This window comes from Nothobranchius furzeri, chromosome 7, assembly GCF_043380555.1.
Source record: "Nothobranchius furzeri strain GRZ-AD chromosome 7, NfurGRZ-RIMD1, whole genome shotgun sequence".
Classification (NCBI taxonomy): Eukaryota; Metazoa; Chordata; class Actinopteri; order Cyprinodontiformes; family Nothobranchiidae; genus Nothobranchius; species Nothobranchius furzeri.
This window is the reverse complement of record NC_091747.1, coordinates 38533389-38560204: the sequence shown is the minus strand read 5'-3', so window position 1 is coordinate 38560204 and position 26816 is coordinate 38533389. Positions and strand designations below refer to the sequence as shown.

The following is a 26816-nucleotide window of genomic DNA, read 5'->3' as shown; positions in this document are numbered from 1 at the left end:
ACTAACTAAGTAAAGGTTGTGCTGCTTTCAGAGTAAAATGTTAAATGTGGTTCAGCAAAACGAGATAAATATCCATGTTAGGGATGTAAAAAAACATTGAAATGGCAATATATTGTGATATTTTATCCAACAATATGATACTGATATTCAAAAGCTGTATATCAGATTTTTGGAGTAATTTACATGCAAACATTTGTGTGTTTTCTTTTCTTTTGGTGCAATTCAAACGCTGACCGCTAGTTAGCAGCAGTGTGAAATTGGTTTTGTTTCCACCACTTAAATGTAAATCCCTCTATTATAGTTCAGATACCTCATGTTAAACATGTTGGATATCAGTTTGGACTATTTATTGAACAAAAAACTCAGTCTAAAAAATTGTTAATATCGTCTGATTGAATGTATCGCAATATATTGCGATATATTGTATCGTCTCCCCTGTATCGTGATACGTATTGCTTCGCCAGAATTTCACCAATACACATCCCTAATCCCCGTTTATCTGCTGGAACAGGATCTACAGTATGTGTAACAGTTGCAGAGCAATAGCATGTTAGTCACATTCTGGGCTCAGACTTGTACAGAACTCAGCATCTTTTTTGTTTATGACCTCCAAAAGAAGACAAACACCATATAGTTGTTGAATCAAACCATTTTGGAACCACAGCCGAGTTCAGCATAGCATAGCTGAACATGGAGGCATTTAACCAGAGTCTGGGAGACGGAGTGGTTTGGATCAGAGAGCTCAGAGAACGATGAAAAAGAATGAAACATCAGAATTTGTCAAATAAGGAAACATAGTAACTGAGCCGTGTCATTTCTTTAGACGTGCTCTCTAGCTCAATGCCAGAGTCTTAAGGAATAAACTGGGGAGACATTCCTGTGCTTCGAGTCAGACGTGCAAACCAAACACAAAAGATTAGAACATATTTGATTGATATACATTTCTAAAGCAAATTTCACTACCAGCCTGGTAAATCTGAATTGTGATTTTTGCTGCACAATACAACAAATACACTTATTTTGATCTTCTGAAATCATTTCCTACCCTGTACAGTTTTGACGCTGTACTGACCTGAAATGGTAATTACACAACACATCTGTTCTACATTTGATCTTTAGATAAAACAAATTATGTTACTTATTACAAATAGTTCACTTCCGAAATAAGTCTAGGTGCAGAAGTAATTATATTTTAAATTTTGGTGATATGGAAATCATGCATTCTGTTACCTATAGATATCTTGGCTTTAATTGTAATGAGAGCATGGCATCTGTTGAAGGCAGAAGTGTTTTATCTGAATCCGTGGAGAGGGATTTAGGAAGTGTGATTAATAAAATAAAATTGTGACCAGACTTGGGCTTCTCCTCGTTTACCACACTGTACGGCTCCATGGTGGCTCCTGTATGGCGTTTAAAGCGTGCCACAACCCGTGCACGCGCATTGGGTCCACAGCGCGCGTGTGAACGGGACTCGCGAGCGAAAATATACATGGCAGCGCGCGTGTGAACGGGACTCGCGAGCGGAAATATACATGGCGAGAGGTCATTTGTGCACTGAGAGGGAGCAAACTGTGTCTGTGAGCACACAAGGATGTGCACAAGTGACAAACCTGCATGCGCGCGTTGTCAATGAGCACACGGCAGAGGAAAACGTGCGCGCGCGGCAGCCTCTGCGCGCTCGGTTTCTGACTCCTGCTCGCTCGGCTGTAAGGGCTTTTGGCACTCTGGAGGCGTGGCCTGTGGCAGATCTTCTCTGTCCTCTGATTGGTTAGTGTACCCCGCACTTTACCCTCTACCTATCTATACAAAAAAGTCTGCTATTCAAGTAGTTGCTGGCATAGCTCAGCTGGAAGAGCGGCTGACTCTCTCTCTGGAGGATCCAGGTTCAAGTCCGGGCAAGGAAAATGCAGTAGATGTCATGTTAATTTTTCTTAATTTCAGGTATTTTACAGTTGTGACCGTTCAACTGTCATTAAACGTCCGAATGTTTGCTGGGCAGTGTTTTAAAAAGTGCACATAAGCTAGATGGTTTTAACCATATAAAATTACATTTTTTGTGGTACTGGAAAAATACATACTGAAATAAAACTACTGATTGAAAACTTTATGACTGTGGTTGTACAATATATGACTCACTAATACACTGCAAACTCCCTTAGAGTGGGGCTGAGAGAGAGAGAGAGAGAGAGAGAGAGAGAGAGAGAGAGAGAGAGAGAGAGAGAGAGAGAGAGAGAGAGAGAGAGAGAGAGAGAGAGAGAGAGAGAGAGAGAGAGAGAGAGAGAGAGAGAGAGAGAGAGAGAGAGAGAGAGAGAGAAAAGTTCTTGCCTCATTAATGAATTGTTTATTTTTTTCAGTATTTAATTGACAAATTATCCTTTCAAATAATCAATTGATGAGTTACATAATTGTCCATTTAGAATTGTTGAATGGACTGAGTCAAGTTTGGTGCACTTTATATATTTCAAAACATGTTTTTTTTTTATTTTAATGATGCATATAAATAATTTAAATGTTAATTTAATGAAATATTTCTATTTTTTCATTACCTCACCCTTGTTTTGACAAAAACGGGACCTTGCTGGATAATATCATGGAGAAACTATTTGTTCACAGTACATGGCTCCGTGAGGATCTGTGTACCAAAGGAGGAGATACTCAGAAATCTGTCTGCAGATTGTTACAACCCAGACTGGAAGTGGTGGGCTGTAATAAGAAAGGAGACCAAACAGAGGAGTGGGGGTTCAACAACTGATTTATTTAACAAAAGTAAGGATTTACTAAAGCAAGTTAGTGAACAGAAAATGGCCAGTGAGGACTCTCCACCACACAGGAGAGACCCAGTGAAAGCAGAAAAACAGTAGGCTTTGTAGGCAGCACCACACCCTGAGCCCAGGTGCCTCCAAGGCTGCTTAACCAGCTGCCTACAACAGAAGAAAAACACAATTAAACACAAATGAAAACCCAATGAGACGTTGGGGGCATCACAACATGTTCAGGACTACCCAAACACCAGTAATTCTTGACTGCACTGATCTGAGGTGTCAATGGCCATATTCCCCTCTCTTCCAGAGTCATATATTTTCCTCAAGTTCAACTGCACTCTGAAGAGGCTCATTTGGATGGTGCCACATAGGCCAGTGACCTTTGTCTCAGCACTGTATGCTGGAACTATCAGCGACCAACCTGGGAATCTGGTGTGATGAAAATGCTACAACTAGAGATGGTCATCATGGTAGACAGGGGTTTCTTCATTGATGACATTGTGCCCTGCAAAGTGGACAGGCCAGCTTTCCTTTCTGGCAAACCTCAAATGTCTGCATGTGAAGTTATAGAAACAGAAGCCATGACATCTCTGAGTGCATGTGGAGCGCTCCATTCATCTGGTCCAAGAACACAAGCTTTTTGATTGTTATGCCCCTCCTTGCATTTGTAAACAATCAGCTATATGCTGTGGTTTTTCTCCTTACCAACTTTTAAAATAGCCCACTAGTAAAGGCCTGTGCAAAGAAGCCTGATGTCTGAGAACCTCAACATATGTACGTCAACCACACTGTATATTTACACACTTTCATAAAGAAACTGCATATCAAGCTTTCATTCAGATGACCTTCAACAGTGCTGCACCCTGCTGAGGGACATCCGAGTAAAACCTTGAGATGGCCATTTTCTGTTCACTAACTTGCTTTAGTAAATCCTTACTTTTGTTAAATAAATCAGTTGTTGAACCCCCACTCCTCTGTTTGGTCTTCTTTCTTATTACAGCCCACCACTTCCAGTCTGGGTTGTAACAATCTGCAGACAGATTTCTGAGTATCTCCTCCTTTGGTACACAGATCCTCACGGAGCCATGTACTGTGAACAAATAGTTTCTCCATGATATTATCCAGCAAGGTCCCGTTTTTGTCAAAACAAGGGTGAGGTAATGAAAAAAAAGAAATATTTCATTAAATTAACATTTAAATTATTTATATGCATCATTAAAATAAAAAAAAACATGTTTTGAAATATATAAAGTGCACCAAACTTGACTCAGTCCATTCAACAATTCTAAATGGACAATTATGTAACTCATCAATTAATTATTTGAAAGGATAATTTGTCAATTAAATACTGAAAAAAATAAACAATTCATTAATGAGGCAAGAACCTCTCTCTCTCTCTCTCTCTCTCTCTCTCTCTCTCTCTCTCTCTCTCTCTCTCTCTCTCTCTCTCTCTCTCTCTCTCTCTCTCTCTCTCAGCCCCACTCTAAGGGAGTTTGCAGTGTATTAGTGAGTCATATATTGTACAACCACAGTCATAAAGTTTTCAATCAGTAGTTTTATTTCAGTTTGTATTTTTCCAGTATCACAAAAAATGTAATTTTATATGGTTAAAACCATCTAGCTTATGTGCACTTTTTAAAACACTGCCCAGCAAACATTCGGACGTTTAATGACAGTTGAACGGTCACAACTGTAAAATACCTGAAATTAAGAAAAATTAACATGACATCTACTGCATTTTCCTTGCCCGGACTCAAACCTGGATCCTCCAGAGAGAGAGTCAGCCGCTCTTCCAGCTGAGCTATGCCAGCAACTACTTGAATAGCAGACTTTTTTGTATAGATAGGTAGAGGGTAAAGTGCGGGGTAAACTAACCAATCAGAGGACAGAGAAGATCTGCCACAGGCCACGCCTCCAGAGTGCCAAAAGCCCTTACAGCCGAGCGAGCAGGAGTCAGAAACCGAGCGCGCAGAGGCTGCCGAGCGCGCACAGAGGCTGCCGCGAGCGCACGTTTTCCTCTGCCGTGTGCTCGTTGACAACGCGCGCACGCAGGTTTGTCACTTGTGCACATCCTTGTGCGCTCACAGACACAGTTTGCTCCCTCTCAGTGCACAAATGACCTCTCGCCATGTATATTTTCGCTCGCGAGTCCCGTTCACACGCGCGCTGTGGACCCAATGCGCGTGCACGGGTTGTGGCACGGGTATGACGCGATACTCCTGTGTTATTTTGTGCTGCAGGTATTTAGGGCTATGCAGATGCACCTGAATCTATCCTCACCCAGAACAGAGCTATTAGATGTTTTTTAGGGTAAAGTGGCCATAGATATGGGGTGGGATCAGAGAGCAGAATTTTTGTGCCCGTGGAACCGTCTTGTGCACCTACCTGAAGACAGGCTCACCAGAAAGGTTTTTACTGGGACAAATGTCACAGATATCCTTGGTCTAATGATGTTTCCACAATATTTTCTTTAACAAATAGTCAATTTTTAATAATTTACAGTGCAAGCTTACAACAGTTAATCTCTGTTTCAGCTATACAAAGACCAGTGGGAATTTGATGTGCTCACAAAGCCAAAATTAAAAAGTTACAAGTGATTTTATGACAGAGCCTTATGTTGCTTGTAATCTAAGAAATGATGCAACAATCACTGCCTCTCGCCACTGAAGTGGGGCGATATACAGTAAAGGGTTACTGGAGGAGCAACGTTTGTGCGTTTTATGTGATTTAGATTGGCTGAAAGATGAATTTCGTTTCCTGTTTTATTGTCCGGTACATAATCTAAAAATTTTTTGTTTGAAAAGATTCGAGTAAAAATCCTGATTTGTTTTGGTTATCTAATGATGAAATGTTAAGTATGCTTTTTGATAAAGACATTTTAAGTTAGCAACATTTATAGAGAGAGCATGGAAATGTAGACAAACTGTATTTTATCCTGTTATGCAAGATAATGTTTTTATAAATGTATGGCCATTTCTTGCTTTTCTTTAATATTTTTTATAAGCCTATATGGGCTGGGCACGTGTTGCGCATGACACTTAAATTAAATGCATTCATTCATTGATAAAGCATGGTTTCCTGCTTGTGTTATTTTGGATAAGGAACTTTTAAATAAAAAAGCTGCCGGATGAAATGAGGTAAAAATGAACAATATAATCTAAAGAGCCATAGTTTAAATATGATGCTATGGCCCAGATGTAGAACTTCAACTAAAATTTGATTTTTTACTCACTAGAGTTTTCCATTGTACAAATGTGGATTCTAGAGGAAAAACCCTTCAAATATAATTATTAGTAAACTAGCTAAGTCTAATGAAAAGTAACTGATTTGACGTCAGTACTTCTGCAAAAAGAGCACAGCATGGCATAAAGTACATTTTGCAGTTGGTCAAGTTGGTGTAATAGTGTTAGGGTTTTCTGTTTCTCCAGGAAAGGGACATCCTTGGGTATGATCAATATATGATTAAAGCTCCAATGACACCATAGTGATGCGTTGTTTCTCCTGATAATAACATGTTACTTTCTTTGGCATTGAATGTGCTACTACTAGTTTACCTGTTTAATTATAGATTCACAAAGTTTATCTCTCACCAAAGAGAATATTTACTAAGAAATCACAATGTAAATGTAGAAACACTACTTGGTATACATGTTGGAGGTTTCTTCCTGTTAAAAGGGAGTTTTCCTCTCCACTGTCGCTACATGCTTGCTTAGCATGAGGATTGCTGCAAAGACACTGACACTAGTCAGTGACTCGATGCAATTTGCTGGGTTCTTTATATAGGAAACTTTTTTCTGATAGGCTTAATGAATTGGGGTCTCATTTATCAAACATTGTGTAGAATCCTTACTAAAACTGTACTTAAGCTCAGCAAAAAAAAAAAAAGTACTTACGCCAAGTAGGCGATCTCTCTTCAGAGAGATGTGTGGCGGATATTAAAAAAGTGGGTCCAATTGGGATTTGATCCCCAGACTTCTGGGTGAGAGTCACGCACGCTAACCAGTCAGCCAGACAGAGATCTCCCTCACCCAAGTAGCCAGGGCGCATGATCAATCGGGTCAAAGTGACAGGACACACACACTGTCACAGACGCATGACATTCTGTCTCAATCTGTACCCCTGCTGGTATTCTGCATTCCATATTCTGCGCTTCAGGCTGCGTGTGTGTGTGTGCATGTGTGTATGCGTGTGTGTGTGTGTGTGTGTGTGTGTGTGTGTGTGTGGGGGGGGGGGGGGGGTCTTGTTCTGTGTGAAAATGAAGCAGTACAAGTGATAATGCTGCAGGATTTCATAATTTTATCCTTCTCAGCAGCAGCACTGCAGGTGCTCTCCATGTCCAAAATGTGCGTAAGCCAGGTCCTTGGTCAACTTAAAGTTGCGCACATTTTTCCGCTAAGTTTTCTTTCATAAGTCCCAAAGTTTCCGTGGAAAGTTGCTTATGCAGTTTTCCGACCCCGTTTTGTTCGTAAGCAAGCTTGATGAATGAGGCCCCTGGACTGTATTGGAATGTTTACTATGTGAAGTGCCTTGAGACGACTCTTGTCATGATTTGACGCTATATAAATAAACTGGAATTGAATTGAATTGAATTGATGAGCTCTGAGGTTGTTATTAAGACTTTTACAGTAAAGGTCCTGAGATAAACTCCAACAAGTTGACATATAATTTGTTGTTACCAGTGACAATGAAATATGCAAACGTTTTGCTAATTTCTAAATGTATTTTAATCTAAAATGCTAAAGGTGTCTGTGCAGTTTGAGTGTTAATCGTTTAAATCTTTAATATTGATTTCACCAGAAGAGTTGACCTCTTGTTTGCTATGAATTCAAGTTCCAAGTGACGTGTAAACAGAGTTGTTCTACAGTTTCCTCCTCTCTTTGTTTCACCTCTGCAATATGCATGCATGATATTCATAGTACTGATGCAAAACAAGTGACGACTGCTATTTTAACAGCCAGAAGTTGAAGAGCTGAAGAACCTGTTCTCCCTCTGTGTCTGCATCCCACTCACATCTTTTCCAAAAAGGAGACCGCTCTGAACTGGATGCTCAGTTTGCCAGCAATCCAGCTGAGGGATTAAAGTATTTCATAAGTGCCAACATGACTTTAATCCATAACCATGTCAGAGCTGATGTGTGCCAGCCAAGTGGATAATATTATAAACCACATGATGATTAGATCTGAGGAGACACAAGCTGTAATTCACTTGGCCTGGCAGGGCTACTATGTTTTATGGCTTAACTCTCATAATTCTGCAAATCCTAAATCTATATGCTACAAATCTCATTACGGAGCTCATACAGTCTTCCTTTTCCAGGACCCCGGGTACTGGGTTCAGGTCCATAGGCTGGAACATGGAGATGGAGGGATTTTGGACCTTGATGATCTGCTGTGTGACGTGGTGGATGACAAAGACAGGGTGAGTTCAACAGCATGTGTTAGCATAGGATTTCCATTAATGTGTCTATTTGCAGCGTTTTAATGTTTTGGCATGTCTTCTCATTTCCCTTTCATGCTTCCTGCTGTTGCTTTGAATTGTTTTGGAGTCTGAGCCATGTACTTGAAAGACTGGCTTCACAACAAAGGTTTCCCTGAAATGTGTTTTTGATTACACCTGTCTGCCTTTACACACTCGCCGTCACTAAAACACCACAGAGCAAAAGGCTACTGAGTCCAACCGTCTTCTTGTTTTAATCATTCTACCTTGCTGGCAGTTTAATGCACTTCTTTTCTCCCTTTGATGTGTGTGTTTTTACATTTAAGACCACGTGCATATGGTCATAGGATATTACAGGACCCACCCTCACAATAACCCAACTCAGGGCGTTTACCCACGATCCCACCACATTCTTCCCATGGGAACAGAGCTGACCACACCTGAGTCACCAGCCGCCGGGCTCTAAAAGTGGAGCTCATTTTGTGTCTTTAAAGGGAAAATGGTTAAGATGAGTGTTACCAAGTAGTTTATGTTAAATTTACAGTAATTCATGTAATACAGTCCATGGTTGTGAACTATTTAGAATCAAAGAATGAGTGAAAAATTAATTAAAAACTTTAAATATAATTAAACATGGGATCTGGTTGTCTACTGAGACATGGGGTGGATAAGGGGCTTCTTTAATATCCATATAGCCCTCTACAGGCCCACTAAAAGTTATTGTTTACATCCGGGTAACTGAGCACACCCACACAACCCCATCTCCAGCCATTATCCAGAGCTGTATCTCTGTGATTTAAGCCAACAAAATAAAACTTACGGATTTAGATCTTACTACTTTGTGCAGATGAACAAAAAAATGAAACATTTCAAAGCTAACGGTGTTTAGCGCAAAACTTCCAGATCTGTTTGAAATAGCTAACGAGCTGTGGGGACGACAGTGCCGGCCATCTGGACTTCTCACAGCTGGAGGAACAAAGGAGTAACCGGATCTCTTCTACGTTTTGCGGGTAAATTAATGCTGAAGGATCGCCATGACGCCGCTCGTCTTTATTCTGACGAGAGCTTAAACAGAAACACAAACAAATGACATTAGCAGCTGCCTGCTTCAATTACGCAACACATTTTGTGTGATTATTATAAAAGGGCCTTTACCACGGTTCAAACAGAACTATGTACCACATCGGCGCTGTCGTTTTCACACTTTGTCTCAGGTCTTATCATTCCCCGGCTAAACGTGCCCCGCAGCTGCGCATATTTATATAGAAAAGCATGTAAGTCATTAGATAACTGTATATCATTTTTCTTCTGTCATGAGCTATTGTCTGCCATGATGTGGGTGGTTTGTCCACTACAATTGGCCGTTAACTACCAGAGGCCGGCCGATATGGTTTTTTTAAGGCCGATGGACGGTGTGTTGGGGTCCTTCGGGTCCTTTCTTCAGTCTAGTAGTGGCGGCAGTTGGCCACACAGGTGCCTGATTTTTAAAATTACTTTATCGGCTTTTGAAAATAATTTCGGTCAATGGCCGATATATAAAAACGGAATATATCGGCCGGCCGATATATCATTTGGCTCCTACTGACGACTGCCTTCAGCATATATTTTTTCAGCTGGAAACCTGTAAAGGTTTACGTTACCTTCCTTCTTTCATCTGTTTGTGCATCCTGCAGCTCTACACGCGTTAACCACGCTGATGGATTTAATTTCGCTGCTGTTTAGCTCTGTTTATTGAAAACTAAGAGATAAATGCAAAGGTGGTCAACGGGGAGGTGCCGGCTTGTTGGCCTGGCCTGCCAGACTTGTCCTCTGTTTAATTCTGCACAGAGAACTAGTCTGGTACCTCACAGGCAGAGAGGCACTTGAGGGGCAGGACAAGGCAGCTCAAAAGTAACCAATCAGAAAAAAGACGGAAATCCCGACTGTACCGCGCAACACTGTAGTAGTTGTGGTAAAAAAAAAAGGCATCTGGCAACAGCGAAAAATCCTTTTTTTTTTTAGAAGAAATAATTTTAGTGTTTCTTCATGTTGTGGTTTTAAAGACATTCTAGTGATTTAGAACAGAGGAAAGAGCCACAGCAAACTCCACCGCTGTCTTTGTTGTTTATGAGAAACTGAGCTTCGCTGTGTGTGACGTCCGCGACCCTGTAGTTTTTAGCTGTGGTGAAAATGGAGTGTGGCCACAGCACAAACATCTTTCTTTAGAAGAATGGCTTTTGGCGCTTCTACTTGTGACCAAGTCATTTGGAACAGAGGAAAGAGCCGCAGCGAACTCAGCTTCAGTCATCCTGTTCGACAAACTCAGCGTTATGGTGTGTGACGTACGCTACTCAGCGCTGATTGGCTCGGTTAGAATTCTCACGGGGTGGGGTTATTTGAATAGGAGAGTTCCCAGACCCTTTCTCTGTGCAGAATTAAACAGAGGAGGAGTCTGGCAGGCCAGGCTACCGGCTTATTGCCCTCCAGCCTAGGGCTAGGGAGCGGGGTTGTGGGCGCATGATGTCATGTTTCGGATTTTAAAATTTGTTTTCACACGTTGATGTTTCAAACCAGTAAACAGATTTCATCATCAGATAAAGATAATCTGATTAAATACATAAGCAGTTGTTAGATGATGATTTATTTTACAATAAGAAAGCGATGGAGCAAAAAAACGGCATCTTGGGAGAGTTCCAAGACCAAAACGTCATCGAAGCATGCAAAGACCCATCTCACAATGACCACAACTATATCTGTATGGAACCCAAGGATTCTGGAAAATGATTCCGTTGACTGAGGAGACAAGATGAATATTTAGAAAATGTGCATTTCACTGCTTTGTCCAATACCTGTGCAGTGTGCACATTTATATGCCCGTGTCTCTCGTGCTACGTATGTCTTCTTTGACGCTAACTTTTCTATTTTTAGTATTTTTTTTATTGCTGAAGGTTGCAATATTTGCCTACTGCCTTTGTGTATTAACCTGTATTATATTTTCCTATTCTTTAAACATACGTGCTGCCTTATCAAGTGCATTTCCTCACTGAGGGATCAGAAAAGTATATTCTAAAGCCTTTGGATTTAAAATAACACGGTTGTATAGAGAAATAACATCTTGCTAATTAGACATGGTGGTGGTAGTGTGATGGTCTGGGGGTTGCTTGGTGCTTCAGAACCTGCTGTAAACAGGCCGTTTCTGCTAGCAAACCCTCCAATCAGGCTGAATTTAAGCACTCTTCCAAAGGGGAGTGAAACAAAACTCCTATAGTGACATGAAGGACGATTAGCAGTTATCACTAATGCTTGGTTGATGCTGTAGCTGCCAAAGATGTCACAACTAGGTTTTGAGGGCAATTAGCTTCTCACACAGAACCGAGAGGGTTTGGACACTAGAGTAAATGATCATTACTTAAAAACTACATTCTTCGTTTACCCATGTTACCGATTTCCGATGTCAAATAGTTGGTAATTACCTTTTCATAGTCCTGTCTGTCTGAGTCATAAAGAATCATCTGGAGTTGTCACCCTACCAGGTATATTTGCTTCTTGCTTGAAGGATTTGCCATGGAACCAACACTTCTCTGTGAAATCAGGAACTCTTTCTCATCCAGTCCCCCGTTGAGTCCTCAGGTATAAAACTAGGGTTTTATGGACTGTATTGGTTTGAAGAGTTCATCTTTCTGACACACTAGCGCTTTGTGTGTGTGTGTAACTTCCTGGTGCCATGGTTACGCATCAGGCTGGATCGTAGGGAGCAGCATCTGTTTTGCACCTGCTCTCTGATACACTCCTTTCTCCTGTAATCTTGGCATGACTCAGCTCCTCTTCTTAACCAGTATTTGTGGTATTTGGACAAATTACAGGAAAAAAAAACAAAAGAAAAAAAAAAGAATTTGATATTTTAGTGGAATAAATGACACCTTCAATGTATATTTTGCCTTTTTTGTGTGTTTGATATGATGCTCTGAGTCTCTGCTCCCCCTGGCGGCTGTGGGGGCTAATTACCTTCTTTGAACAAGGCCAGATTAGAACTTTATTACTCTTTTTTTCATAATTTACTTTTCTGTAATATCTGAAATTAAATTAAAAATTTGTTTAGGGTGTATCACATGTCTCTAAAGAATCCTGATTACTCAAACTTTAATACTTGATGGCGTATGACATGAACCATGAGTTTTTGCTCTCCAGAAGGTTGACATATTGAATTATTAGGGTGCTGGTAGAGTGCAGAGTTCATCTGGGAGGGAACTCAGTTCAGGTTGAACAGTGTTGAGTGTGCTTGCATAAGTTTATCTTACCATGTGGGTGTTTGCCTCTTTGTGTGTGTGTGTGTGTGTTTGTGTGTGTGCGTGTGTGTGCGCGTGTGTGTGTGTGTGTGCAGTTGTAGAGGTAAAGCCAGTTTGTCCAGTTGTTTCCACAGTCACTGCCTCCTTTCCTGTTTTACAGTTGAGTCTCCTGACAAGCACATTCACCTGTTGCCTTGAGTTTGTTCATGACTGAACATGACTGGTAGCGCTACCACTGCAGGATAAAGCTTAGGCTGTACCAATGTGCAATTAAAAAAAAAAAAAAAGCACAGGGGGGAGAATTTGTTCACTTTTTATTTATGAAAATTACAATGTGCTCCGATTAGAGCTGCAACAACAAATCGATAAAATCGATGAAAATCGATGACGATGGCAACACATTTCGTCATTGATTCATTGTGTGGTGCAATTTTTTTTGTGGCGCGCAAACTATATTTAACAGTCAATGCGCACAGCTAATGTATTGGTGGTGGCAGAGCAGAGCGAGGCAGATCAGAACAAGAGAAAGCCGGTGTTTTGATGAGGAACGACACACTTAGTAAGTTGCGTACTGACGCACCATGTGCTTGTAGGCGGTGTGGAGGAAAACAGAAGCCAGCAAAGACACAAAGGCACAAACGGTTTGGGATCAAAGTGCAACTACCGGCAGATTAGCTAATGCAAGAGGGTAGCACAATCACGATCTAGTGGGGTTCCGAAAAAACACGATGGTTGTGAAACCAAGAGCATCTAAACCCTACAAGCAGAAGAAAAGACCTCCCAATCTTGTTTATTCTTAGCTGTCTGCAGCGCTATGGAGCAGAACCGCTGCAGTCAGGTTTGAGTCTAAACTCTGCTGCTGGATTATGGCAAGCCACTGTAGCATGTAATTCACAAACGTATCTCTCTGTGAACATAATTTAAACTGGATTATTCCTAACCCGTACGTAATAAATATGTCACCATAACATTTTTAGCAGTAGAAATTAAACTATCAGCAGTTCCAGTAGCTTACTAATGAACATGTCAATGAAATACATAAAGGTTAACTGATCATAGTGTAATTATGGATATATTTAGATGATAGCATGTTGCTTTGCATGCTATTGAACTGTGTTCTAATCGTGTTTTGTTGTTAAAGTAAAGGAAGGAGAGAAAAAATGTTTCCCTTAGCAGTTTTTAATTAAGTCATTCAGTTAATATCATTAGTGGAATATGTGGGGTCTTTTTAATCTGTAAAGCACTTTGAATTACAGTTTTTGTATTAAAACCGCTTTATAAATAAATTTAGATTTTATTTGATTTAAATGTTCCCGTTTAATCCGATTAATTGATTAATCGAGTCGAGACCCCATCCGAGTGATCGATGCTCCAAATAATCATTAGTTGCAGCTCTAATGCCGACTGCAGGGTATTTTGTACACAGATTTCCCCTTTTGACTGACAGAAAAAATAAATAAATAAAAAAGGAGCGTTATGTTGACATCTTTTTTCGTCTTTGTGCGCATGCATGAGTGGCTAGGTGGCAAAAACAAACACAATTTGTCCTGCTATCAATATGCAAGGTACACTTTTAAGAAAGTTAACGTAAAAATCGCTGATATATATAAACACTTTACCATCCCAAAACAGGAGGAGGTTTAGAGAGAAGCTTATTGAAGACAACATTAAAGTTATTAAAGCCTGTATGAGCTCTGGGATGATGGAAAACATTGGTCCGATTCACCGGTGTTTGTTTATTTTAATCTTCTGGGGAGATATTTATTCTTTTGAAAGCCCTGGACCCTTCACTCAGGAAAATGAAAGGCTTTCAAACATCAAGAGGCCTACGACTATTTTGTTTCAAGAGGGATTTGATTTTCTCCATTGTAAAATGACTGTATTATTGGGGCCATTTAGATTTACAACTTAGTAGGCACAGACTAAATGAGCCTCTTTCAACAATGGAATAGGCCTTTTGCAAACACATCTCTATTTTCTGAATGAAAAGCCATCTATGAGGTCATCTGATGCCGTGCTACTTCTGAGCTGATGGTAACCAGGCTAACCAGGTGTTCTTGTGCTATAGATGAAACTCAGGTTGAGAAGCTCCGCACAGCAGAAGCAGCTGGAACCAGAAGTTGCTGACGGGAGCTGACGGTGCTGTATGCGCAGTGTGCTTCATGCCAGTGATGCATCTTTTGTGCATTTAGAGAGAATGCGTCTGTGGTGGTGAGCCGGGACAAGCGTGTCTGCCGCGGAGCAGAGAGCAGACGTGGCAGCGGGAGCGTGTGCACCAGGACGTGATGCGCATCGATAATCAGACGTCCTCTTCCTCTAACATATACGGGTAGCAGACGCAGAGGAGGTGTCTTTTTCCACATGATTTAAGTTGGACCTGTGGATCGAGGAGCGTCCGAGGGACTGAATAAAGTGTTTGGAGACTCTGCTGGTGTGGAGTGTTTGTGTGTGTTACCAGGGCCGTGCAGAGACCTTTGAAGGGGCGGGTGCTCAAAGTTAAAAAAGGGGCACGTATAGAGCAAAGTTTTTAAACAGATTCATGATCCAACAAGTTAAAAAATTCAGATAAGGAGACCCTTGGATTCAAACAACATAATGAAAACCAGGAAAAATATGTCATTAATTAAGGTAACATTATTTCATAAACAACAGCTTTAGTTTTTAATGCTGATTTATGTTTCAACCATATTTTTGCTCCTGACCTGAATCCAAGTTGTTTGATTTTTGATTATCTTCCACTACCGAGTCATGTTTTGATACCAGGTGGTGATGCAATGCATTAAAAAAGAAGAAGAAAATGGAGAAAGTCCCGTAGTCATCATCACATACTGGTGATCTCATTGGAGGGCAGTGATGAGATGCAGCAATGGCTGCGCTCGGGAACTATTTGGTGGTTTTACCCCCAATCCAACCCCTTAAAGCTGAGTGTCAAGCAGGGAGGTATTGGGACCCATTTTTAAAGTCTTTGGTATGACCCGACCGAGAATCGAACTTGATCTCACAGTCCCAGGGAGGACACTACCACTAGGCCACTGAGCTGGTCCCAAATTGTCCTTCTATCTTTATTTGTATTCGAAATTGACTAGAGACAGCTCATGTTAGAGGTGGTAAAATATGAATAAAATAAGTCGAATAAATGCAACCACAGGAAGTTATCCAGCGTGATCTACAGCTATGTTAGCTGAGATCTTTCCTGTCTGTAGGAAATTCCTGATCCAATTCCATGATCTCCCTCTGAACTTTACACTAAACATGGGAGCTCTGCTAACCACACACACACGCACACACACACACGCACGCACGCACGCACGCACACACGTACGCACGCACACACACACACACACACACACACACACACACACACACACACACACACACACACACACACACACACACACACACACGTGTACGCACGCACACACACACTATCATTTCATACCAAATCCAGAACACTGCACATACTATGGCCACAACTTTGCTTCACGGTGTTGATCCAGAATATTTACCTCATCATTTATTTATAGTGTTATAATAATAACATAATAGTCAACAATAAAAAAACACAACAAACTAATAAAACATATGCAGTTCTGCTCACATTCACTTTTATCATCTCTTCGTGGGCGGCAGAACATTTATCACATGTTAAACCCTCTTATGACCATAAATAGAACTGCTATTTATATTTTCTGGCTGTGAAATAGTACCAAAAAGTGCAAAACGTTTGTGACTCTGCACCTTTTTTCAGAACAACCTCAGCTTTCAGTGTCTGGTTTGTATTTAGTATTTATGTTTATCAAAGTCTATAAAAATGCTGCTTAAATAAAAAAATAATACAGATTTGAAATGTTTACATTTATTACTAAATGGGAACCTCAAAAGGACGTGGTCAAACTATTTCAAATGAACAGTTCAAACTCTGAACTTTATTACAAACAGTCAGAAAACAGAGTGAACCCTGCCTCATGTTTACCAGTTTAATGACTGCAGCCCTGTCTGTGACCACAGGCAGGTCTATGCCCTGGTTCAGAGAATGGCATGAAGTAAAATAAATAACACTCACACATCACAACTGTATGGAAATTTCTACCACCATTATAATTATCGATAAGCCAGATAAAAAGTAATAATAAAAGATGAAATGTAAACATTTCTTGACAAAAGTCAATTAATAAAATTCTGCACAGATACAAAATTATATTTTCAGCTAAATAAATATTTATTGTAAGTATAAATAATGCTGGAATGAAGCTGAATCTTACATTTAGTAAATAGTTGAGTGTTCAAATAAAAACAAGTTTGACTGTAATCAGTCCCTCATGTCAGCATCTACAGAAACTTCTGGGACACCTGATTAAGGTGGATTTTCTGTGTGACGTTTCCATAATTTTATAAAATTTGCTGATGCAGATGATCAATTATCTCCTCCTTGTCCTTCTCCGCTCTACCGTCGTGGTTCGCTCCGTTTCCTGTGATGCTGAAAAGCTGGTTTCCCTCTAATAGCAATTTTCTGAAAAACATGAATTACATCATGTAATAACTCGTTGGAAAGTTCGTTTTATGTGCTTTAGAAAACGTTGGAATTATTTTAATTCGATCAGCTGTTCAGAGGTTATAACGCGGAGAATCTCTCGTGTCCTCTTTTCTGTCTATGACTGCTCAACACGCCCTAACCACGGACTCAAATGTTAATGTAAACAAAAGCTCTGATATTAAAATCCATCCGGCTGACGTGATGCAGGCAGAATAACAAACTCACAGCTAGATGAACACAGACTCCTGCCAATAAGCAAAACACCGGTTTCAGTCGTCTCCATGGCGACAGATTTAGAGCAACAGCAGGGTCAGCCAATCACACTTTAGCATGACGCAGAGCTAATCAATGAGCTTGTGGGCGGGTCTAATGGTTCAGCTTGAGGAGGCTGCCTCCACATGGGCCTAGTGCCTAACCTGTATCCAAGTATGACAGTTTTGGAGAGTAGCCCCTGGCTGCATCCCGCAGATCGGGGCGGGGCTAAATGTGGGCGGGGTCAAACGTTTAGAGGTGGGTGGAGATTTGACTCCTGCCCCTCTTCAATGGAACCAACCGCGAGCCCCTTTCTAAGGATTAGAAAGCCCTAAAAACCCACAAAACCCATGTAAAGCATAACATTGGTAATCAAATGACTTGTTTGCTGGATGTCATGATAATTTTAAAGAGCAGATAATTACAGGCGCCATTTTTGATCCAATCTGTTCTGATATTTTTATTCTTTTTTCTACTTTTGTATGGTATGTGTATTTATAGCACATAGGTATTTGTGTCTTTTAGCTATACTTTTGGTACCTATATAAAAGGTTCAAGAATTTGATAAGACTATTCTTTGAACCTGTCAAAACCATTTTAATAGTTTATTTTATCAATGCTGCCTTTATTTTGAGTCATTTCCCAAGTGAATGTAAAACAGTATAGACAGACACGGGTAAATTTGTTGTACACTCAGTTATATCAGCTACATTAAGAGGACCAGAGACTTAAATTGTGTTGATACTTCTTAAAACACACCAGGGTTTGAGGCGGGGTGGTGAGACATTGTGTGAGACACACAAGAATGCAGACTACATTTTTCAAAAAAGGTAAATTTAATAGAACAACAGCCAACACAGGAATAAAAAAAAGTACAAACAAATGAACCAAAAAGCACAAAAAAAACAAGAGAACCTCCAAAAAAAAAAACAATTTGAGGAGGAAACAGAATGCAAAAACTGTTTGACACCGCTGTATTATGGCATTTCAAAGCCAGAAAACACCTTCATCTTCCTTTTTCCCTCAATTTCTTTGCAGAACTCCTCATAGTCTGACTGAAAACTAAACATGAACAGGAACGGTTCCCTGCAATCATTCATCTCCTCTTCATCCAGGGCCATCACAGAAGCATTCAATTAAATTCAAAAATACTTTATTAATCCCAGAGGGAAATTGATTGCTGTAGTAGCTCAGAATAATAATAATAATCAAGTCATCAAAGAGTTATTGTATATTACAATGGCTGTTGGCAGGAAGGATCTCCAGTAGCGATCAGTGTTGCAGCCAAACTGAAGAAGCCTCTGACTGAAGACACTCTTCCGTTGTCGGACAGTCTTGTGAAGAGAATGCTCAGGGTTGTCCATAACTTTCTTGATTCTCTGGAGAATCCTTCTTTGCATTATCTCCTCCAGCGGTTCCACAGTCGTCCCCAGAACAGAACCAGCCTTTTTTATTAGGCTGTTGAGCCTTTTCAGGTCCCTGCTTCTGATGCTGCTACCCCAACAGACGATGGCTGAAGAGATTACACTCTCAACAACAGACTTGTAAAAGATCTGCAGCATCTTGCTACAGACATTGAAGGACCTAAGTGTCCTCAAGAAGTGCATTCTGCTGTGTCCCTTCTTGTAAACGGCTTCACAGAACCTCTCCACTGCCCCCCGGCAAGCTTCCCTGTCCATGGTGATGACCTTGGGAAGGGAAATGTTTCCTATGAAGGACCTTGTGGTATACCACCTTGCTGCCTCAAAGGTGTCCTCAAGCAGAGAATTCTCCTAATCAAAAATAAAGACAATATTAAAATTACTGTTGTCATGAGATTAAAAACATATTTTACATTAATTATGTATGGTCTGTAATTAATTTTTCCTGCTTCAGCACAGCTGATTTCAATTGATGGCTGATGAACAAGCTTTTGCTTCACTGCAATCATCTCAATACGGTCTGCTATATCACAGAAACTCCAAAAACATGCAGGGCAGTGTGCCTTGAGGACCAGGGTTGAAAAACACTCCTCTAATTATGTTATGAACGGCACCTTTTTAAGTCTGCTTAAGTCACATCATTTACTAATTTGTTGCTAGTTAGGAAAATTGGCTTTACACCATTCTTTCTTTATTCTATATTTAGCATGTAACAACGATTAAAAAACAAAACTAACATATTTTCCCTATGTAATGTATAGTATTTCTCCCTCAACAGTAGATCGTGCCAGATATTAATATTGTTCTAAAACTCGATAAAGGAGCTTTAAGTCAAGGTTTATATAATTACACATATCAGATTAGCACTCTAACCATAATAATAAAGCCCATCAGGTGTAGAACCCAGATACGAACATAAAAAGCTTAAAAAAACTAACATATTTCCCCCTGTAAAATATATTTTCCACCTAAAAGTAATCATGACCACACAATATCTCCCCAAAGCTATAAAAGTGTTCCTAAAGGTTTCTTCAACTTAAATTTAAGTCTGTTTAAGATCTTTCTAAAGCCATATAGAAAATTAATACCTATTTCACAGCACTATCAGCTAAAAATCAATCAATCAATCAAATTAAATTATTGAACTAGTTTTCATTTATTTATCTACATATCTTTACCAATATATTTTGACAAAACATTGGGTGGGCACTTGGTAGAAGATCGGTTATATTTTTAAACAAATGGTTAAAAATATAACGGATCTCTGGTTTGACATTAGAACCTTAACAATATTTTTTGTTGCCTATATTTTAGTTTAATTTTAAGAAGGTTTGTTTTTTAATTGTTAATTTTATTACCCTAATTTCTTGCAGTATTTCTATTGTATAAAAGCAACAGTGCAAACAGTAAAGACACAAAATTGAAATAAATGTCTAAAAATAGCCTTTATTGATACTAATGCTTCTCTTGGTGTCATCACTTGTTTGGAATATTTTGATGAACTTCAGAAGACAAATGCAGTACAGAAAACTTACATCCAACACAAATTTTAAGACCCTGATGCCAAAACTGAAGGGTTTCTCCAGTCTTTTAAAGGTATTACTTTCAAATTCATAAATTCAATCTTTTAAGACTCCGTGGGAACCCTGTACAGTCTATGGGGAACCCTGTAAACATTTCTCCTCAAAAGTAAGTCGCCCCGCATATGTAAAATAGGCTATATGTATCATCTAAAACTCATAATTGAAAAGAGAAAACCTTTTATTTCCAAGTTTATAAAACGTTCGCCCAACATTAGTCCTCGATATTGTTAAAACAGAGAAAGAAAAATCCTAGCTTACCTCCATTTGGCATCTACTTCCCTCTGTCCCGGCTACAGCATCGCACACACACAGCATAGCGGTTTCCTGGTTCCATTGAGAGAGGGGGAGGAGTAGTTGTCTCCGCCCACCTCTAAACGTTTGACCCCGCCCACATTTAGCCCCACCCCGATCTCCGGGATGCAGTCAGGGGAAGTTGGTTTTGGACGGTAAAATCTGACGAAAGACCGAAAAAAGGGCACTTCGGACAAAAGGGGCAGCTGCTAAAGCACCCTCCGCCCCCCCCTCTTTACGTGCCTGTGTGTGACCCTGACGTACCTGCACAGCTACAGCTTCCTAATGCACAAAATGAGTCTATTCAGAAGGGGAGGGACAGCGCGCTGGGCGGACTGTGGATGGCTGGTGTTTATGTGGAGACGGGCCGATGTTTTTTCAGAAATCTCAGAGATTTCAAGTAATTAATGACCGAAAACAACCGGTACTCATCGTGCTCTGGAAAAAAGGTCCTGGCACTAAAGCACTGGACGTCACAAAAGGTTCTCCTACAGACCCCCCCCCCCCCCCCCCCCCCCCCCCCCCCAAAAAAAAAAAACAACCTATCCCCCAAGGATAAAAGCTTAACCACCAGAGGGAGGGACATCAAAAGCAGCCTGGGCTGTGCAATATCATCCTCTAAACCTTGCTTTATGTTTTGCACATGAAACCTTTTTTGATCATTTGGACTCCAAAGCACTGACACGTTAAAATATGTTAGGAGACAACAGCAATTTTGATTTGATTCAAATTAGATGCATGCAGACCTAAAGTCTGCATTATTGGACCTGTGAAATCAGACTGTAGGTCATGAGTTTCACAGTGAAGAAACAGTTCCTCAGCCTCGTGTCAGGCTTTGAGGCTGCCCAAACATCTGCCTGAAGAAAGGAGGATGAACAGGCTTCATTTTGAAAGGAGATGAGCCACACTTGTACTGTTTAAAAAGGCTTCTTAGACTAGAATTAATGAGTGTAGGAAAATCAGATTTATAAGAAAATAAACGTTATCCTGGCATATTTATGATGAGAAGTGGTGTGTTTCATATTCTCTGCAAGTGTTTTTTTCCAGGATTTCCAGATCTTACGTTTATGTTGAACAGTTTAGTTTAAACAGGACAACTATGTTATAAATATTTGTGTGTTTCTGTGTATTAGTTTTCCTTTGTGTGCGTGAGTGTGTGTGTGCGCACGTGTGTGTGTGTTGACTAGCCAAGGTTCAGTGATCATATTATCATGATGTGATACATCACAGGGCTGCTGCTGCAAGCTACAGCCTGTCCGTCTCTGCTCCACAAACTGTCACAAGGATGATGAAACTTACACTTCACACAGATGAGGTGTGTGTGTGTGTGTGTTTTGTGTTACACACACACAGTTTGAAGTTGGATGTCCCCACTTGTTCCTTTGAAGATCATAATCCTGTTGAGATATAAGTCATTGTTCGGGTTTCTGATGCTTCAGATTGAAATGGTAAGTGACTTGTATTTGATATAGCACCTTCCTAGGGTTCTACAACCCCCAAGGCGCTTCACGACACAATCAGTCACTCACCTGTTCACACACAGGTGCATATGTGCTACATTGTCGCCACAGCTACCCTGGGGCGCACTAACGGATACGAGACTACTGAACACTGGCGCCACCAGTCTCTCCGAACACCACCAGCAGGCAAGGCAGGTTGTGTCTTGCCCAAGGACACAACAGCAGGGTTCCCTGGAGGGAGCTAGGTTTGAACCTACAATCTTCCGATTACAGGACAACCCGGTCTACCTCCTAAGCTACTGCTTCAAACAAATCCGTGTTCTAAGATGGTAATTAGGCCCCATAGCCACCAGGGGGAGCAGAGACTCAGATTAAAGAGAGGAAGCTTCTTTCTCCTTTGCCAGTGCAGATGCTTACTTATGCAAATCTCATAGAAAACATGCTGTTCAATCAGGACATCGTCATACAGGCGAGCCCTCCTTTGTGATTTATGACTGAATCTGCCTTCATATCATATTTGAATTTGATAAACTTTACATGACTAATCTGGTATTGAGATATTTTTTACACTTCTTGGACTTTTAGTTTTTATACACAGTTTAAATGTAGGTGATGAGTTTGGCCTGTAATAGGCGGGTTGCAGGTTTAAACCCAGGCTCTGTCACTTGATGTGACCTTGGGCAAGACGCTTTCCCAGCTTGCCTGCTGGTGGTGGTCGAATGGAGTGGTGGGGCTAGTGTTCAGTGCGCTCCAGAGCACTGTGGCTGCATTGTGGCTACAATGTGTCTCATCACCACCAGTGTGTGAATGTGTGTGTGAATGGATGAATGATGTAGTGTAAAACACTTTGAAGTTCTCTGAATCTTACAGGATGTGTACAAGTGCGGGCCATTGATCATCGCACTTCAGCTTGTATGTCTGTTTCTTCTGTCTGCCTCTCATTAGGTTTGCTGTTGAGGGATGCAAGTCTGTGGTTACCATGGTGACCATAATAAGGCACATAATGCAATGTTAACCTCTCTTCTGATCCTAATTCTCTTTACACATAGACATTTAGTTTTAGCTAAATTTATTCTAATGTAATTATTGGATATAAGTATGAATATTTAGGGTTAGGGTTGCATTGGCATCCTAAAAATGTTACTAATAATTCCATTAATTTAAATATTAAATAAATATCTACACAGATTATTTATTTATTTAAGGATTAGTCTTCACCATAGTGAAGACTATTCTTCCTGGGGTCTGCATCATTAAAACATTTACAATAGTACATATACAGTGTAAGAAAAAGAACATACAAAACATTTAAACAAACATATCCATTAATACGAGAATTCAGCAAATATAAAAATCATTCAGATAAGAAAATATACCCCCCCCCAACAGGCCAGTTAATAACTATAGAAAACAAATTTAAAGACCCACATCAGTCATTTAGTTTTAAATTGTTATGTATGACCAAAGTCTTAAGAATTGTTTTGAATGTGCCATGATCATTTATTAATGCCACTCCTGGAGGCAGGATATTCCAATATGAAACAGCTCTGTTAATGACTGTTCTCTTGAGGGCATTCGTTTTTGGCAATGGAAGGGTAAAGGTTACTTGGGAGGCTTTCCTCGTGTTAAAACCATGTCTCTTACATGTCGGTAGCAACTTTGTGAACAAACTAAAAGGTTTATGTGATATCCAAGTTTTCTGCAAAGAGATAATCAGGCTACAGGCTAATCTGTCATTTACCTCCATCCAGGACAACCTGTGATGCATCCAGTTGATATTGGCTCTATAAGGACAATAGAGCCTTGCAGCTCTAGTCTGAGCTCTCTATAGTTTATCCAAGTCCGTTTTAGCTGCGCTGGACCAGACAACTGGACAGTAATCCAGATTACACAAAACCAGTGACTGTGAAACAAGTTTTCTGGTTTCTGTCAGCATATAATGAACATTGCTCCTTATTACAGAAATGTTCCTACACATTTTATTCACAATTTTGTCAGTATGTTTAGTCCATGACGTTGCTTGATCTAATGTTATTCCCGGCAGTTTGGTCTCTTTTACTTTTTCAATTTGTTGTCCTTCCAAAGAAATGTGCAGCTTCTGGTGTTCTTGTATAGAGTTCCTGGAGCCCAATAGCATCCACTTGGTTTTCAGCACATTCAGTTTTAGCCTGTTCCCCACCACCCACTCAGAAATGGACCTTAGTTCCTTCTGCAGCATAACATTGACCTGATCTAAACTAGAAGCCGAAACAGATATGGTCGTATCATCGGCATGTACACTCATATGTGCTTCACTGCATGCAAAAGACATGTCATTGACAAAAATACTGTATAACAGAGGACCCAAACAACTACCTTGGGGAATCCCACACAAAAGATTGACAGTGTGCGGTAGGCAACTATTATATACAACACACTGTTTCCTATTAGACAAGTAAGTACACATAAACTTAACGTCATAGCAGAGTTTTTAAAACCATATGCTGATAATTTCATTAATAAAAGGTCATGATCCACAAGATCAAAAGCTGCACTAAAATCCAGAAACAACTGCTCCTACCAATCGTGTCCTATCAATTTGTCTCAACCATTCATCAGTGAGGGCAGTCAGAGCTCTGCTGGTAGAATAGCCTTCTCTATAAGCATGCTGAACATCAGAATAAATACTATTCACATGCAAATAATGTTGAATTTGTTTAAATACTACTCCTTCCATCAATTTACCTAGAACTGTAAGATACTAATTGGCCTACTATTTTTCCCTGTCAACGGTTCTTTTGTATTTTTAGACAAAGGTAGAACTTTTGAGATCTTCCACATATCAGGATAGAGACGTTCATCAAAACATAAATTAAAAATATGACATAGAGGCTTGACTAACAATTTAGCTACAATCTTTAAAAGTCTTCCATCCATGTTATCAAATCCACAAGGTTTGTTACCGTTTATATTTAGCAAGAATTCTTCCATTTCATCCTCTACATGTTTAAACAGAAAACGGCAGTCTTTCTCATACATTATTTTGTTGTTAATTATAGATTTTGTCAATTGTTCACATCCTCGAGGCATTTCATCCTGAATTACTCTCACCTTGTTATAATAATAATCATCAAAATAACTTGTTATTTCAGAAGGTTTAGTTATGAATGTCCCATCCACTTCAATGAACAACATTGTTTTATTTGTTTTCCTTCTACCCAAAAGTTCATTTATTGTCCTCCGTAATTGTTTGCCACTTTTACTATAGTTCTGAAATTCCTTTTGATAGTATATTTTTTTCTTTAGTCTATTTAACCTTGTTACCTTATTCCTTAGTACCCGATAATCCTCCCAGTCGCCCAGCCTTCCTGATGTGACAGCCACCCTTTTCTTTTCATCCCTGATTTTCATACTTTGCAGTATTCCATCATCCAACCACGGGGATCTTTTAAGTCTAACAGATACTTTTTTATTGGAGCATGTTCATCATACTCCTGCAAATAATTTGTAGAAGTTGTCCAGAGCTCACTCAGGATGTGTGTGTTGTAGTACCTCTGCCCGCTGTATATTTGCCACATCTCTAATAAAGTCATCTTCAGAGAAAGATTCATACATTCTTCTCCAAATTACCTTTGGCGCCGCCCTTGGAATTTTTGTTTTATAAACCAGGGCAATAACATTATGATCACTAAAACCAACAGGCTCTGATGTAATGTTAAAACATTTTTCAGAACAGTTTGTATAAATGTGATCAATACATGTTGAAGTTGTTAATCCATCCTGATTACTTTTGGTTCTAGTTGGCACATTTACCACCTGAACAAGATTACAGACATCTATTGTATCCTTCAGAATTTTCTTCGTATAACAGTTATCAGCAAACCAGTCAAGATTAATATCTCTGAATACAAACAATTCACTGTTCACATCAGAGATTCTTAGCAATATGTGTACAATTCAGTGTATTTCAGAGATTTGAATCTGTCATTTTTACACCAGTGCTTGGCTCAGTGCTGCCACCATCTGACCAAAACACCATAAAAGAAAAGTTAGCAGAGAAGCTGATTTTTATTTCTTTCTGTGAGTTTTACTGAATAAAAATACTGTATATATATTTTTCTCATTTTCTTCCATATTTTATGCTTTTTATCACAAGAAAGTGTTCCATCTTCGCTTCACAGTTTTGCAATTCACTAGCTAATGCTAGGGTTTATGACAGCAGGCTTTTACTGATGAAAGTCAACTCTGAAACAGTCGGCATATTTTTCATTCACCATCAAACAAAAACGCAGATTTTTAGTCAACGTAACAAAGTTTTCTTCACTTATAAATACATGAAAATATGAATTAAAAGCAGGGTTCTTTTTTAATGAGAACTTTAATCTCCTTTTTTCTGGAAGTTTGTTTAAAGTGTGATCTCATCTCTGATGCACACGCTCTCTAGGACTCAGCTGGCTGCAGAGTAAGACAAATAAGCCCAGGAAAAAGAAAACGGACAACATTTCTCTCCTCACTATAATCCGGCTCTCTCTTGGAAACTTCAGGTCGGGTTTTTCATGTGGTTTCATTTTTAATGCATTCCTCTTTAGAACATTGGAGGAACAGCGTTACTTTTCTCAGCAGGAATCAACAAAAATCTAAAAGAGCAGAACAAACAGCACAAGGTGTTGACTGCTCCTGCCTCCTCAGATCCTGCTTCAATAGACTCTTTCCGCATTTGACACTCAAACTTGTCCCAGCATGGAAAAATGGGAAAATTTGTTGATTCTTTTAATGACTCAGTTAACCTGCAGACAAGCAGACCTTCCTAGAGAGCTGCTGTTTATACCTGCA

General features: G+C 39.9%; 1 protein-coding gene across 2 annotated transcripts in view; it reads left to right on the top strand.

Annotated features, from left to right (window-relative positions):
* Positions 1–26816, top strand: part of LOC107382653 (partitioning defective 3 homolog) — a 517719-nt gene that overhangs the window by 61933 nt on the left and 428970 nt on the right. For both annotated transcript variants that reach the window (XM_054751349.2, XM_054751350.2), the window contains exon 2: positions 8079–8180. In XM_054751349.2, the coding sequence (XP_054607324.2) occupies positions 8079–8180 (102 nt within the window). The remainder of the gene's footprint in view (positions 1–8078; positions 8181–26816) is intronic.